Raw genomic sequence first — 17,751 nt, 5'->3', positions numbered from 1 at the left:
AAGCCAAGCTATTTCTTCCAAGTTCTCTCCTCGGCAGTGAGGGGCAGCTCAGTGTGCACCGCTGGCTGCTTTTATTGATATTTATGTGTTTAAACATTTTTAATCATGACCTATATAAACTTAAGAGGAGCCCACATTTTCTGTTGTCGTTACAGACGGACATTGAGACCCATTCAGCGGCGTGGGGTTTTTTTATTTTAAGTCGGGTGCAGAGACTCCTCACCGCCTTCTTCTCAAAGCAGTCGGCAAATGTTTGCTCTGTTCGGAGGAGAGGAGCGGCACAAAAAGACGTGATGGAACCAGATTAAATTCTCATATTGTGTCTCGAAATTGAAATGAAATCGTTTGTGCAGCCTGTTTAAAAAAAAAAAAACCCGCCCCCCCCCCCCCACCTAACACGCTTCTCCCCACTCTCCTTTAAGTGTTGAATTCATAATCGCACTAACCAACCTTTTACTGTCTGTCAACAGTTTCTTTTGGAAAGGACTCTCTTATATTTCGGGATTACATTTCAAAAAGAAGACATGTGCCTTCCTGCCTGTGTGTAGGATCACTTTGAAACCCTCTGCTCCTGTGTGTGTGTGTTTGTCTACAAACATAAAGCATCCGTCATCATCAAGCTGAATTTTAAACACAAATATGCAAGGAAAGTGAAAGGTAGTGAGAATACAGATGAGGATGTTCATTATTATGTTAATTTCCCTGCGTACGCTTCTGAAATATTTTTGCTCGGCCCTGTTTATTATTGTGTAGCATCCTGACAAATACAGTTTCTACTTGAAGAGATGGGAGACTTTTAGTTCTTTCTCTCTTTTCCCTCTCCTCTCTCTCTCTCTGCAAATCGTAAGAAATTACCTCGTGTATTTTTTCCCCTTAAAGTTCCTTTAAAGGCTGGGGATGAAAATGGCAGGTAATGATGACGAAGGTTTGCACACATTTTTGAAAGCAAACACACCTTTGAACAACACAGAGGGTGAAAGGTGGCAGTGTCCTGGCTGAATCCAGGCCTTTTTTCAAAGTTGCAGTACCTCCACTTTTTTTTTTTCTTCTTTTTTTTTTTCACGAAAGCACGTTCATACCGACCTCCTTAAGAAGTTTAGACTGAAAGAGACTGTTTTTGAAAAACTGGAGCCCTTCAGCTGAATCCCATATGTTTTTTTTGGCAGAAGCGTGCTGTCTGCTTGGCCGGGGCTGATGTTGGGGATATTAAACTGATGGAACACAGGACTCTTGATCCCTTTTTTGAGGCTTGTGTTTGGGTACCAACTGGCCGGGCCTCCGTCAGACACCTGCCATTGTCTGTTCCGCTATTGGATAACGCTGAAAACTGGGTGGCAAAAAAAAAACGTGCCATCCTGAACCCTTCCTGGAACCAGCGAAGTGTTTTTCACTGTTTCAGTTCTGCTGGAGTGAACGGCAGTGCATCTGAAAGTGTGTTTTGCAATACGTTTTTAATGGTTTTAATCTTTTCAACTTTTTGAATTGCTCTGCCTGAGGTGTGATTGCCTAGCTGGAGATGCCATTTCTGATGTCGGTAGAACAATTTAGTTGAGAAAATTAATTTGTTTTGAAATTACTTTCTGGCTGATAATGTTGAAACCATGGTGTGTGTGTGTGTGTGTATTTTATATGTGGATCTGTCAGAGAAACACAATCGGGTTTGTCCACACATCAGTTAAACACAAGCTGAGCTCCCATCCACAGCTGCTGCTACTCAGGAAAAAGACCCTCAAATTATTCCATTTAACTTGTATTTACTTTGTACTTCTTTCTGAAAGACTATGACTCAGCTTTAATCAAAGGTGCAATAATTAAGATTTCTACAGAGCACAAAATGGCCACCACGATGTATATCTGTGGGGGGTTTGATGGGGTTGTTGATCAATACCAGTGACTCAGCGATTGCTTCATCAGGTGCTGAGAGCTCTGGCTTTCGAAACTCACTTTCCAGCAATGCAGCAATCCACTTTCCACTCACTTTCTTGGAACAGAAACTCCCCACACACTGGAATTTCAAGACACATAGTATAGAAAGAAAGTACAGTATAAGCAAGTTTGGTTAGTTTACTTTTACAATGTATTCTAAACATATTCTGATAGTGATAATGATAATGATTTTTTTCTTACTCTCATTTTTTAAGTATTCTCAAAAGTATTCCTCTATATTTTTCCAAAGTTTCTGTACATTACATTATGTCATTTAGCAGACGCTTTTGTCCAAAGCGACTTAAAATAAGTGAATTTTGTCAACAGTAGTTAAACCGACTGTATATGACAGTCTTCATCAGCTAAGCCTTCAATAGGAATAAGTAGCATTTGTTGAGGTTTGAGAGGTTTTTTTTTTCTGTATTCAGAATACAGTATTTTTCCATGTAGCATAATGAAATACTCTTACATTTTTTTTGTATTTACGCAACATTACATGTATTACATTACTACCCAACCCTGATATAAGTCGGTTGCACACATTTACACACACAACTGAGTCGGTGTGTATTTCAACACTTCCCTCAACTCTTTATCTTCTCCCAGTCTCCAATCCATCTCAGCACTGAGCTGAAAGTGTAGCAGACTTCTGAAAAAGTTGCTACAGCCAGTGAATAGAAGGTGATGTTGAAACCTTTCATCATAGTGAAGTAACTAAACCCTAAAGGTCCCATATTCTGCACTTTCCAGTGTTTTATTTTATGTCTTGAGGTCCAGTAAAAGCTGTGTGTGTGGTGTCATGTACCAAAAACTCTCTCAATCCATTTTTACACATTCATTTTCCAGCATCTCTCTGAGCCTTACCAAGAACAGGCTGTTTCTGTCGCTGTGTCTTTAAGGCTCATTAATATTAACGACCCCTCTGTTCTGATTGGCTAACCGTTTCAAGAGTGAAACGTGAGACGCCGCGGCCCGGCGGCTACAGACAGTGACAGGTAGGGAAAACTCAATAAACAATGACAACCGCTCAACTGCTTTGAAAAAAACACTTTGTTAGTCTATTATTCTTACAAAAATGATAATGAGCGAACCTTTGTGACGCCACAAAGTTACGGAAGTCCAAACGGCTCGTTTAGAGGCTCGCTTTTCTAATATGGATTGTGTGGATTTAGTTGCCGACCGTGCGTTTTGATACTTTCATGTTTAGATAGCACATCCAACTCCTTTATCATCACAGAGGCAAGGGAAATCCTGTTTTACATGATATGGGACCTTTAACATTGATTGGACGACACATCTGACAGAAAAGAAGCGGCACTTTAAAGCTGCACTATGCAACTTGGCACTTTGGCGCCCCCAAGTGGTAGCGGGAGAGAACTGTTTGGATTTTTGAAAGTTTGAAGGACTTCATTACCCAGAAATTATGTAACATGCTGATAGTAAACTGCACACTCCTCCGACCTAAATGTTTTCTTCTCAGTAGCTCATAGGGGTGGAGATGGTGAAAAAAAATAAACTTTTCGCAGCAGGTTCAACCATCATGGGTGAAGCCAGCTTTCTCTGGACGGAGCGCTCGCTTCGATTCCTGAGAAGAGAATTAGGCGGGATGGGGCGCTCTTCTCTGTTGTAGCCCCACTTTTTGATTTAGGCTGATAAGACGGATGTATTCTTGCCTAGTGCAGCTTTGAAGAAACCATGCATGCTTTACTTTGAAGTTATTTGCATTTTATTCAGTCCTTCCCCTATTCATTATGCTTCATTAGAGGATCAAGAGCGAGGAACGATTGTCCTGTGCTTGCTGGGGCCAGATGAGACGACGTGCTCCACGGCCCTCTATCCCACACCTGTCATATCCATTAGTCAATTCTGACAAGATCTCAAGGTGAATTAATTAACAGTCACACCGCACACTTAATTGATTGACAGATAATTGCATAACGTTACTCTAGCTAAAATACTGATAACCACTGAAGCGCGCCCTTTATTTATTCCATCAGAATGAGTTATATCTGACTTTCTGATTGACATGACTTTCCTTCAGGAGGCATGAGAGTGTGAGAAACTGGCTGCAAGTTCAAGTCTCATGCCAGATGTGTGTGAGAGCACAAGTGTGTTCATTATCGTTAATGTTTGTACTCTGTCACAGTATAACTATCACATAGACTGCCATACTGAATATTCGTGTTTAAATCTTTTTTATTGAGGAAGCAGTCGTAAAATACATTCAGTATTACAGATTTGTCCTCGCTTTAGAGTTAGAAACAGAACAAACAACAAAGAGAAAAGAAGAGAAAAGAAAAAAACAAAACAAAAACAAAGACATGTATACAACTATCCCATACTGAATATTCTAACATGTTCAGTTTACTTGAAAAAAGTTTGGAAACCAATTGCCTCACTTTTACCCTGTAAATTTTAAAAGCCAAATTAAAGTAATAATCAACTAAAAGTTTAGTGAACAGATTGTTTTAGAGTAAAGTATGAGATAGATCTCAAGTAAGATTCTTGAATGATTATAAGTCAGTTTACTCTTGCGCCTTTTATCTTACTGAAGTATTATTATGGCATTAATTCAATTTAAATAACTTTATCATATCAAGTAATGTGAATTTCATGAATGCTTTTTATCTCAACGTGTGTTTAATCTGCAAATTCAAGCTATGGTCACTGTTATTTCTACTCTGTCACAGTATAGCTGTCACATAGACTACCATTCATTTTGAGAAAAAGATCCATTTGGACCATATTGAGGCTTTAAGCTTCATCTATGATTGAATAGCTTGCAGTGTAATATCCTCATGCCTCATGGTCACTATTTCCAGTTTCAGTATGTGTGTGAGCAGTAACTGAGCAATAACTATGGGCAGATAGCAGATGAAGTTACTGTGGCACATTGATTGATGCTGTTTTAAATCGGCGTAGGTGGTCAATATTGTGATAAAGTCATGAAATGGTCTTCAAACCCCAGCTGTGTGTATTATTCAGTAAATCACTCTGGGTATGGCGATATCGGACCGGTTCCTGAAGAAAGTGAAAAATGCGATTGTTAAAATTCTCTTCACAGACGTAAAAGCCTGAAAAGAAACCGAGGCCATGTTGTGCTTTTTCTGGTACTTTGTCTGCTCTCCTGAAAGGTCACCGTCAGCCAAGAAAAGTAATATCATTCAGTAGTAACCAAACAATGGAGGGAAGGTCGGTTTAACAAGCTGCTGTGGCCTTTGTGATCACAAGATGTAACGAGATAGAGACTCGAATAAAAGCCCAGACGCTGATTTCTCCAAATGTACGCTTGATATTGTGCTATAATGCTTGATATTGTTCGTTCGCAATGTTCTCCGAGGGGAAGAAGCGCGCGTCGACAGTGGGATTCTTGTATGAGGAGCGCTGAGCCGAAAAAAACCAAATCAAATCTAATACGAGCACCCAGAAAAGAGTGAGGGAGTTGCTGGAGTAAATGACTAGATACAATACTTCGATTTCTTTTTTGGGGCACACACCATGACACACTAATGCATTTCGGCAAGAAAAGCCTTCCTGAATGCGTTGTGGGGTGTGTGATCCAGTAAATAAGTGAAATGAGAGTATTGTATCCACTATTTTTTTTTTTTTTTTTTTTACCTAATTTTGGATGTGCTACCTGACTCTTTTTTGAGTAGCTGTCTTGGTCCCAATATCCCAATTTTAAGATGCACAGTCATGGCCCATTTACACAGAGGAGTTAAAGGTGCATTTCACCTATAATCTAACTAAAACACATTTTGTCCCAGCCTTTCTTATTGAATCTCCAAGAAAGATTTCACTGAACTTGTGTGATGGAACAAGAGTCGCCTGGTTGATATCACTCAGACGACAAATTAAAACTACAAATTTCTTGTTATTTTCTTAAAAGTAATGCATTACTCTTTATATTACTCCCTGAGAAAAGCAATTAGTTACACTATTGTTACATTGCTTTTGTGTTACAGCCTAAAACGATTGTGCTACTTGCGTTCATTGGGCTGATAATTATTGTTTACGTTTAAGAAATGTGATTACAGTGGTTTATTATGCGTAAATCCCAACACTGGTCTCAGATTAAATGAAAATATCCAACACCACTGACAGTTTTTGGATGTGTGTGAGATCGTGCAGCGATCAGTCATCGGATTTTTGTTTTGGTGAAGTTCCCCTTTAAGAGTAGGAGGAGTGCTGAGGGAGCATGAGAAGGGATAACATTCCTGTTTTTAGCACAAAGTATCGACTGTTAAGTGTAGGCTTTGGGGGAAATGTGAGGGAAAACAAAGATAAACCTGCTCAGCACCCGTTTCTTTAATTTGACCGATTGATTTCTGATTTGAAAGCAGACACTGGGCATGATCAGACAGGGAAACACACAGGATAGTATCTGGAACCATTATCAGCCAATTCAGTCAATTGATAATGACACTTTTATACAACACAAACAATTATATTCATCACACTTTGTTACCTGGATGCAGAACCTGTTTCAGTTCATCCTGTCCTGGAAAAGCTTTGTAATAAGCTGAAAAATGCATTTTTAAGCTTTTTCTTTTCTTTTTTTAGTGCATTCATTCAGAAAGGAGAGGGAAAGGAGTAATGTCCTTTTATGCAATTTCTCTACTTTAAGGATGGATGACAAATTAATTTCAGGACAGCCTTATCCAATTTGCTTATGTATCCATTCAAATCGGCGAGAGCTCAGCATTTCTTTTGGTGGAAACAGATTACTGCAACGCCTTTGCAATCAAGAGAGGGAAGGATTTTGGCTTTGTTAAGAGAGAGCATGTCTGCAGCAGATGAATTACACATTGGTCTCTTTTTGCAGGTTTAGGTAAAGCAAAGGAGGGATTTAACAAGTTGTTTTTTATTCCTTTTATAATCAGGGACAAGCCTAGATAAAAAGCATTCAGACTAAGGAAACAGACTGTATTGATGAGAGCTGGCCCAGTTACTTTCTCATCCCCAAGTTCATGAAATTATAATCTTAAGAACAGCGCCACTGAGTGAAAATGCAAATTGTGTGCAGCGATGTCTCTAGTCGATCATGATCTGTTATATACAGAAAGATCTTTTATGTGGTCCAAACAGTCTCCAGCTGTGTGAGATGTGGAGCGCTTTGATCAATATTAAAATGCCGGCTCTCGGTCTCATTTACATGCATTGTGGATTGGTTCAGGAGGTAGACCACGTCCCTCGTGCTTTGTCTCACACCGTTTGGCTCTGCCAGTTCACAAGCACGAAGAAGGCAATTTCTGTTTTGTTGAGATGATCGCAGTTGGATAGTGACAGAATGAATTCTCGTCTTTGTGTGTGATGCATAAGTTTCATCCAGTTATCCGTCTGACGGTGTGTGTGCGCAGCTACAGAATCCTCCCTTCATCCAAAGTGCCTTCTTAATAGGCTTGGACCCTTATTTATCAAGTCTCAGAGTAGAAGTGCAGGTCTAGTGTCAGCTCTGCCTTTTCATTTTCTACTGAATGAGATGATTATGGGTTGCTGGCCAGTGCTCCTAAATGGACAAACCATAATGATGAACAAACAAATGATAAACACTGGTGCTGCTGAGGGCCCGGATCGATTACTGCACAGTTTGACCGCGGACACTGATTTTGTCCCACGAGGAAACTTTGCGTTTTTACACAGTGTGTCTGAGCCAATTAACTTCTGAGATGTTAAACTTTCTGCTCCGTTTCTGACTCCTGCACACGGGGGAGGAGAGAAGAGAGAACGATATTGAATTCAGTTTTATTTAAAATATGTTTCACGCACGGGTGTCGCCTCAGCGCTCAGTCCCTGTCAGCACTCAGGTGGATTTGTTTGGCTGCGAGCCGAAGAGTGGCTCAAGGAGGAAGATGAGCGCGAGAGTGAATGAGAAATAGCAGCAGTGTGACCGGCCGGGGTCAGGAGGAACGCCGGGAGTAATTCAGACCGGATAATCCACCGACCTTGTCCTCAAATATCTATTACTTGTTGTAATTGGCAGGTCGCTTGGCAGGTTGCATGTCAGCGTGAGAATCCCTGCTGACATGCAGAATGTTTACAGTCTGGATCTGCAAGGGATTCCTGCAGCTATAAGATAAATGCAAACAAAGAGCGGGCGGAGGAAATCCCTGCCGCAAAGAAGCTTAAGTTAACAAACACGGGAAATGTAAATGTTGAAATGTTTGCTAACATGAACTTTTTTTTTTTTTTTTTTTCACATTTATATGTCATGCATCCTTCACACCTGAGCTAGAGCTTCATGGCAGCTGCATGGCGTGTTCTCACATTTCAGTGAAGTTAGGCTGATGGAGGTATTGATCTTCTATCTTCTATTTAAAAAGTTTCGGTAGTTGCTGATGGAGGGGAGAGTGCGTCTCGATCACTTCCCTGTCCTGATTTCCCCCCCAGCAGCATGTCCAACCCACAAGCTGAAAGTTTTGTTGAAAGTTCGGCCATCATCATCAAAGCCCTCTGTCCTCTGTGATGAGGAGGACATGCGCTGGAAACCACTGGGTTTGAATAGCGATGTAACTTAATATATTCTTCTCCCGCGCTACAGTCCATATCCATTCATGTTTTCATAACCTCTGGCTGTCACTATAGTTGTCTTATCAAGATTTCATTTGAAAATGTGTGCTCTTTTGTAAATGGTGCCCAGGATTCAAGATTTCTTCCAGTATCTCTCTCCATCCTTTATACTGTTATCTACATACATTCAATTGCATAAGCAGCATGTGGCTCAGGATCCTTGACAGTCAGGAATTCAGTACAGTCACATTCTACTTCTACATTTTCTTTTGATAAGCATATGTACCAGAGATGGGGGCTTGAGTCACACGACTTGGACTCGAGTCACAGTTTTAACTGCTTGAGACTTGGCTTGATGCATGAAGAGAAGACTTGAGACTCGACTTGACTTGGGTTCTGGTGACTTGGGACTTGACTCTGACTTGTACTTTGATGACTTGAAAAGGTTTCTAAAGTCTTGACTTGAGATCTTGTGTTTGTGTAAATGACTCAGATTGAAAGTGATGAGATTTGTTCCAGCGGACGACTGAATTTAAATTCTGTTTTCTGAATTTGTATGGAATGATTGAATTTATTGAAGTTGAAACTGATTATAGAAATCAAACTCATGATGCTCTTACCAAGTTTTTATCCTATTAAAACCATATTGCATTGAAAAGTCCTAGATATTTAGTTTTCTTTAAGATATTAAACTGATACTGGACTATTGATTTGTTCTGACTTGACTTGCTGTTCTACATTTAGACTTGAGACTTGACTTGAGACTTGTGCCTCAAGACTTGAGACTGACTTGGGACTCGAGCAAACTTGACTTGGTCACACCTCTGATATTGTACATGTATTGAAAGATATCAGCTCCAGAGATGATTTTTTTGAACAAAGGTCTGATTTTAAATTCTCTAAGCATGGGGCGCTCAAGTTTGCTCTTTCATGAGCTCTTTTTGTCTGGAACTAATATGACCTTGGGATGTTTAATAACTGCAGAGATCGTCTGTGATTTGAATCCCATGTGAATCTGCCATGTCTGAAGTTTCTAAAGTAGAGATTCCAGCACAAATGACCTACTGTGTTTCGGTGGAGACAGAGGTCCTCTGATAGTCTGTGCAAATTGAACTCTGTTTGTTTTTGGCACACACTTTCTTTTCCTTCTTCTTCTAGACGCCCAATTACTGTCTTCCTCCTGTCATGAAAAATGGAGGCAGTAGTGGAATCTATAGAGAAAGGTTGTCAATAAATGTTTTGGCACAAACTTCCAAGTTTTGTTCAGGAAAAGATGAATTGTAAAATCATGGCCTTATGCGATTACATCCGACTTCATTAATTACAGGTTTCCATGTAATACTACTCCCATGAACAGGGCTATACATGTGTTTTCAACATATTGTTTCTTGCAGTGTAGTTTTATAGCTCCTCCTGTTGTAAAACAGCCATGGTAATGATTATGAGAAACGATGCCAAGCAGTGGCTTCGTTTACACGCACAGAGAAATCCATTATTAACCCGGTTACTCAAGTAACCCGGTTTTCGGTCGATGTATGTAAATGTCATAACTGGGTTAGAAAAACCTGATTAAGCTCATACTCTGATTATGAGAAACCTGGATATGATGCCTGGCGTATTCCCATATTACTGTAAACAGGTCACACAGCACTACGGATCCATTTTGATGTCAAAAAACATGCCAGTGAGAAGTATTTATTATTACTGTTACCACTGGGATCATCATTTCTTTCCCCTGTATTAAAAGTAACCTGCTGCTCAGTCAGACCTTTTTATATCTTTTTACTGGCAGACTGTTCAGTCTGTGGGAGGCACATCTTAAAGTGATGTTGAACTTCGGTAGTACCTGGGGTTGTGTAGCTTCCTGGCCATGATATAACCACAAAATCGGCGATTCTCTCTTATATGTTGCTCCAGTAGAGGAGATAATGTTTTTTTTTCTCTCTCCATTCACTGCCATTGTGTGGTGAAACAGAAAATCACACAGATTCTGCAGAAAGCAGATTCTGACAATACAAATAGTCGTATCGCTCACATGTGTTTAAGTGAATCACTTTCTTTATGTTTATTAAACCTTTCAGTCTGAACAAGAGTAACACCGAAACGCTTTTGGTCAAACTCAAAGGTTTAATAAACATAAAGAAAGCGATTCACTTAAACACCTTGTTTATGTGTTAGAAGTGTTATTTTCAGACTTGTTTGGCCACACAATGGCAGTGAATGCAGAGAGAAAAAACACGATTATCCAATCTCGTCTACCGGAGCAACGGATAACAGAGAATCGCCGATTTTGGGGTTTTATCGTGGAGGAAGATACACAACCCAAGGTACGACCAAAGTTCAGCATCACTTTAAGCTGTGTGCGCACTACAAGACTTTAAGCCTGATTTAGCTCTCGTTCTGAAGTTTTCGAGATCTGAGACAAAATCCTTGCGTCGGAGCGACTCGGCGCGTGCGGCCGTCACCGAAGCTCGTTAAGCTTCAGCGGGTCAGACATCAAGAGGTTTTCAAACATGTTTGATTGTGTCAGCACGGAATCTGCCATGCTCTGGAAGTGACAGATATGTAAAGAAAGGTTTGGAGAACAGTGAGCAGCGATAGCCAATGAGCAGCTCCTGAGGAAACCAGGCGGAAGAGGTGGAAACTACAAAGCAACACATCATCATTACGGCTTTATTTATCTCTCTGTGCAGAACAGACAGGCCTGCATGCTGCCTGCATCTCCCCAACCATTCTCTCCTCCAAGTGAAGAATCTGTTGATGTGCGTCCGTCCCACATCGTTAAGTGAACACACTCTTGCGTCGGCAAGACAAGTAACTACAGGAAAGAACGTTGTTTAATGTGCGATCTTAGGTTTTTGACAGTCGTATAGTTAGCGCTCGGCGTTAGCTGGACAGGAATATTCTGTTAATTTGTTTATTCATGGCCAGACTCAGACAGACAGACTCAATCGCAGGGAATCAAAGGCGCATGTGGACCTGAATAAAACCTTTAACCAGAGTATGGGCAGTAGTGCATGTAATCTGGGCAATGTTTGGGGGGAGTTTTCAGTTGATCGGGGACTGTGGGAGTTGGGAATGAGTTCAGTGTGTGTGTGTGTTGGTTGCAGAGGACCATATGTGCTCAGTGAAGAGGCCCAAAGCCAGGTAAAGGCCTGTGTGGAGCTGGATGGAGAGCTGGAGCACATTCCACTGGAGCTCTCTGAGAGGCAGCTCTGTGTACATGCAGGTGCACAGTCACACACACACACACACACACACACAGCATTTTCTCTTGCCAAGGCAACTCACACTACATGCTAATGGATCAACTTGATAGTTAAACATTAAATCATTGATGTCGCTCTTTAATCTCCCTGCTGTCTCCCTGGGCCCGGTGCTGTCGCCGCCGGCATTCACAAGTATTGTGAGCGCTGCACAGTCCAATTGAACAGCCCATTCAAATTTGCTTTATATGCATATGTAAACTTCAATTCAACCTCAACTTTATTGTCCTGAGGGAATTTTGGTTTGCAGCCAGGGTTTAAAATACTCAGAAAAACAGTTAAAACAACATGTAGTAAAGACATCACATGAATAAAAGACACTGAAACCAATAAATAACTCAGATAAACAGCAGACCAAGGCCAAAACAGAGTCACTCCTACCATACTGAAGTATTAAAGCGTATAAGTAAGTCTCAGTCTGAGTAAAGTGCTTCAATATAAAGTGCTAAGTGATGTAAAAGGTATGAAACAAGAAATTATACAAGGCAGAGGCTTAATTACATTCTAATTAGCATTTGTGACATTTCCAACAGGCACATTTCTTATATTTGATTGCGGATTGTGTTGAGAAAATGCACATTAATCAGAGAAATTGCATATTATTGATTTAGCAAATTGGAGTGGAATGCTAGCTCACGGGTGTGTGTGTGTGTGTGTCTGAATGCCGGCAGCATATCATACCAGCATATCAACCGCATCGTGTTTTGATACAGCTTTACGCCTCAACTCAATATTCATGAGTGCAAAGCATGCTTCACTAGATACTTTCATGGATTTTATGAGCTGTAAATTCATCTTTGCGTCTTACATCACGCTGTCAGGTGGGCAGTGAGACGGTTTGAAATCTGTCCTAAACCACAGGCAGGACTTGCTTCACAATATGCTGCAGTGCTGGAAGTCTGGAGGCAACTTCATGCCAGTGTGTCAGAAACAACGTGGAGCTTTCTACGCTGCTTTGATCACATTGTCACTCAGAAAGGATAAATACATTTAAAGTAAGCAATCAATAATGATAAACAAACTGAATTCATGCATACATTGATTGTACTGTATGTTACATTTAGTGCATCTGTTTTTTATTACGACATGGTATGTGGGACATTATGTCATCAAAGTGGCATCTGTGTGTGTGTGTGTGTGTCTGTCTGTCTGTCTGACTCTGTCATATACAGTAGAAACAGCATGTTTTTCATAATAACAACGCCCATCCCATCCCCCCATCCCACCAAATCCCTGATAGTGCATCCCAATATAAAAGGAAAAAAAATAGAATATTGTGGCTATTTTTTGTTTTATATTCCTGTGAAGTACTTTGTAAACTGCTTTGATTCTTGTATTTCTTACCGTGTATTTATTCTTTTTGTTGTTGTTGTTGTTTTTTACTTTATTTGTATTATTCTTTAAGTCTGTAAAGTGAGAAAAAAAAAGAAAGAAATTGAATAGGTTGCCAGGAATTACATTTTCTTTTTCCCTTTTTTAGACAGACAGTTTACACTTAGTTGAAAAAAGGGGATTAAGTTGTCACTCTCTCAATTTACCTGCAATATACAAATAAAGTTATACTATTATTATTATAACTGGATATGTTTAATATATCACAGTGATTATTCAACTATCAGTCACCCAGTCAGCCCGTGTGTTTATCTATCTATCTACCTCACAGTACAGCAGTAGGTTGACTGGCAGCTGTGTGAGTATCATGGCTCCTCATCTCCCCGCTGTGTGTTGCAGGCTGGGATGATCCGGACCGACTCGGACGAATACTTCATCGAGCCGCTGGAGAGAGGCACCCAGGAGCTGGAGGACCAAGGCCGGGTGCACGTGGTCTACCGCAGGTCGGCTCTGCTGCAGGCGCCCTCCGACATCTCTGTGGACTACCAGCTGCAAGGTCTGTCCACACTGTACTGCTACTACTACTGTTACTGTTACTCCTACTACCACTACTACCGCTACTACTACAAATACTGTAATGGCTGTCGCTGCTCATGCTAAATACTCAGCTCTTCTTCTATTTATTCCGAACAAATCCCGCTGCTGTTGCTGCCAGAAACACAAAACACATCACTTCCTGCCAGAGGATTTTTCCCAGGAAAGAGCTACCAGACACTGGATGTTTAGAACAGCAAATGTAAAAGCTTTCATGAACTGGATATAGGTCGAATCACTCTAGTGTTATAGAGAGTAGCAAAACGGAAATGTATTTATGTGAAAATGTCATGGATTATGACTTTAATCTGCCTGTATAGCATGGAGCTCTTCAGTCACATATGAATATTGATCAGTATTCATTGTGTTTATTACTATTTCAATGTTTTTGGGAGATGTATGTTATTTGTAACATGGCTATATGGAAATAAATAGTGTTTTGAAGTAAAACTCCCAGTAAACAGTCAACATGTAAACAGTAAACATGGCCAAAACATGGAGACCGCCTGAGTATATCTTTATAAATTGTATCATAAATGTTGTATTTTAGTGTATTTTCATCAAATTTACAGTTACAGTTATAGTCAAAGAGTAGGAGAAGACATTCAGTTGCATCATTATCCATGAGATCTTGGTTATAATGGTGATATTGCCTTTGAAATTTAGATTATATACTAGGCGAGGATGAAAATCTTATTTTTTCCTTTATTGCATCTCCATTTACTCTGGAATGGTAATAGATATAGGTTTATTTACAATGGATTCATATTCCTTAGCTTCTTACCTATCAAAGGAGACCAGAAATATGCATATAAGCCTTATGGTTGAGGAGCTATTCCTGATTCATTTTGGGTGTGTTATTTTAGGCTTTTTTTCCTAGGGCTAGGGCTAGGGCTTAACAGGTTAATTCTGAATGCAGTGCAAAACTTTTCCACAATATAGAATCTTTTTAGAATCAGTCAGAATATACCAGAAGCATCCTATCTGTTTGGTCAGGATTCGGCCGGGATCTGAAGCTAGTTTTGATCCAGACGGGCGACGGCACAGCTAAACCCTCGCCAGTCCAGACAAGGCCTGCTGTGCATTCTGCTGTCTTAATACGAGCACACAGCACAGTGGTGTCACGGTCATGGTGTGTCATGCAGCCGTGTGACACATGACGTGTCTCGGTGTTAATTTGTGAACTTGTCCCAGCACCTTCACACAGACTGATTAAGTACAAATCTTACACTTCATTTGACTTCTACATAAAATCCTCTGCAGGTAGAGACTTCTGCCCTGATTTCTATCACGGAAGTCATTTCCTCTGACTTCGTGCCGTAGCATACTAACACTTTTAAAGAACAAATAAAGCCCACAGAAGGAGTAAGGAGCGCTCCGGTAATCAGCGGCTCAATCCTCAATTCCAAATTTGACTTTTTGACTTTCCAATGTTAATTACGCTCATAAAAAATGAGCCTTAGCGTCATTTAGCCTCCTTAGCAAGCTAGCAGCTGTGAAAATTGCTACAATGCACTTACATGCACAACAGGAATATTTATTTGATCAACAATGAAATGAGCAATGTTTTCAGTGTTAATTGCGCTTTTTGTTTTTTTGTTGTTTCTTTCCTTAGTGTGATAGCACACAAGCGGTGAAAATTACTTAAATGCACTTATAGGCACAGTATGAATGTTTATTTGACATACAATCAAATGAGCACAATATAAGTCCAAGATTTTAGACTGATGCTGGCAGGAGTTGTAATCACATTTTATTCAAGTAATACACCAGTCAAAAGTTTGGACACACCACATTTTTCTTTATTTTTACTATTTTCCACATTTTAGAATAACAGTTAAGACGTCGAAACTATGAAATAACACAAATGGAATCATGCAGCGACCAAAAAAGTGTTAAACAAATCAAAACTATCTTATATTTTAGATTCTTTAAAGCAGCCGCCTTTTGCCTTGATGGAAAGTCAGAGGCTTTGGAAAGAAATTCATACATAGGCATCAACGTCACTATTTATATTTGTCTAAGAAACAAATTTCAAGCATTTAAGCATAAGCCTTTATATCAGAATGGCTTTAAGATAATGAAAAACATAGCACATTCAATAAGGGAAAGCGGATTGTTTTTAGCTGCTGATCTCAGAAAAGCTCTGAGCTGCAGAGGCCTTGGACTGTGAGGAGCAGCTTGTGCCGCTCACACATGTCTGTTGTAATTAATGATATCACAGGTACACACTCTCCAGCTACAAGCCTCTGAAATGTCACACTGTTGAATCCAAAATGGCAGCTCTCGGGGTTGTTTATGATCGGTTCGCTTGCGAGGCAAAAGCTGCACGGCCCTTAATTTGATCAATAGGAGACAACGGAGATCTAACAGGGAGGGAAGAGGAAATCTGTAATGCCAGCAGAGTCTGAGGCGCTCACAGCACGGCAGGAGACACATATGATGCTGCCTGTGGAATACACACTGCAGCTCTAATTAGGGAAATGAATAAAAGTTAAGGCTGTTGTAATCAGCAAGCAACAAATTGCTTTTGGTCTTTGAAAAATGCTTTCCGTTTGAATTATAAATGTCAAATATGGAGCTGAAGATTTACTTTAAAGCGGTGATCACAGCAGGTTGTCGGTCGATCCTATCAGTCTTCTCTGTTAAAGCTGCACTAGACGAGCTTTTTGTGTCAAAATACAGTCGTCTTCCTCAGGCTAAATCACAAAGAGAGGCTGCAGCAGAGAAGAGCGTCCCATCCACGCTTAATTGAGGCACTGTAGATTCGCCCTGGTTGCCCAAATGAAATTCTGGTGTCAGGTGTGGACACTTTTCTCCGTCCAGAGAAGGCTGGACTCACCAACATTAGATCTTTTCCTCTCTTGTCTCTTTGGTTTCCTTTGGTATAAAGAATCACAGACCGTGCTGTGAGCAGTTTACTGACGTCAACTTTCAAGATTTCTGGGTATTGAAGTTCACATTTTTCAATCAGTTACCTTTGAGCCGCCAATGTGCGAAGTTGCAGCTTTAAGTTATTCATAGTGAAATTCTTCCTGGAATTCTTTTTTACTGCGATATTACCATAAGTTTTACGTTAATCTAATGGGAAAAAAAACCTTGTTCTCTTGACAGGTGGCTAGTAAAGGGTTAATATCAGAGCTTGTTGGTGCTGGGGGGGTTTGGACAGTACAGAGGCTCCTCTGTGGGCTCCATTGTATTACTCCTGTATTATGATAATTTTATATTGATTGGAGTCCTTTTCTTGAACCATTTTGATCTCAGTAATGTCTTCTGACCAGAAGATTGCCAGTCTGAATCTCCAGACTGACTCTGGGTGATGGCAAAGAATGAATAATTCTCTCTCCTCTCTTAAAGGGATAGTTCACCCAAAAAATAAAATTCGGTCACTATCTATTCATCCTCGTGCCAGTACAAACTCAGAGGAGTGTTTTACTTCATACAACTCACCAGGATTTCTCCAGGCTTCTTCCAAACAATTACAGCAAATGGAGGCCAGCCCTTTAGGCTTCAAAAAGGACAAAAATATCCGTAAAAGTACTCCATACAGCTGCAGCGTAATCCAAGACCTCTGACACCATGTGATCAGTCTGTGAGTGGAAAAAAATTAATTTGATCAGTTTTGCAAATTGAGTCTTCCTCCATTGTATTCAGCTTCTGCATTACCAAACCTCACAAGCGTAGCGCGGCCAGGGCGGCCTCGCCAGGTTTGGCAATGCGGAAGCTGAAAACAACGGAGGAAAACTCGATTTGCCCTTTTTGAAGGACCTGAAGGACTGGCCTCCATTTAACTGCGAGTGTTTGGAAGAAAGCTTCTCCGGCAGCGAGCCTGGAGAACTCCTGGTAAGTTGTATGAAGAAGAAACACTCATTCGAGTTTGTACTGGCACGAGGACGAGTAGATAGTGACCGAATTTAAATGTTTGGGTGAACTGTTCTCCGCTCAACGTCAGCAGACCGGTCGTCCTGGGCGGCTGCCAGGTGTGGCGGTGTTGTTCTGTGGGCTTGCAGCGGGACTTTGAAGGGCTTTTCCCCAAAACTGTATTTCATGGAAGAGTAACACTCCACACTCTGCAGGACGTTGTGTATCTGATCTTGCTGTTCCCCCAAACATGAAAAACCAC

At 40.6% G+C, this 17,751-nt stretch overlaps 1 protein-coding gene across 1 annotated transcript in view; it reads left to right on the top strand.

The window, feature by feature from the left end:
- Nucleotides 1–17,751, top strand: part of adamts3 (ADAM metallopeptidase with thrombospondin type 1 motif, 3) — a 134,446-nt gene that overhangs the window by 14,341 nt on the left and 102,354 nt on the right. Inside the window, exon 4 of the mRNA XM_071917785.2 lies at nt 13,434–13,590. Within this exon, the coding sequence (XP_071773886.1) occupies nt 13,434–13,590 (157 nt within the window). The remainder of the gene's footprint in view (nt 1–13,433; nt 13,591–17,751) is intronic.

This window comes from Centroberyx gerrardi, chromosome 8 (assembly GCF_048128805.1).
Source record: "Centroberyx gerrardi isolate f3 chromosome 8, fCenGer3.hap1.cur.20231027, whole genome shotgun sequence".
Classification (NCBI taxonomy): domain Eukaryota; kingdom Metazoa; phylum Chordata; class Actinopteri; order Beryciformes; family Berycidae; genus Centroberyx; species Centroberyx gerrardi.
This window is presented reverse-complemented; position numbering and strand designations above follow the sequence as displayed.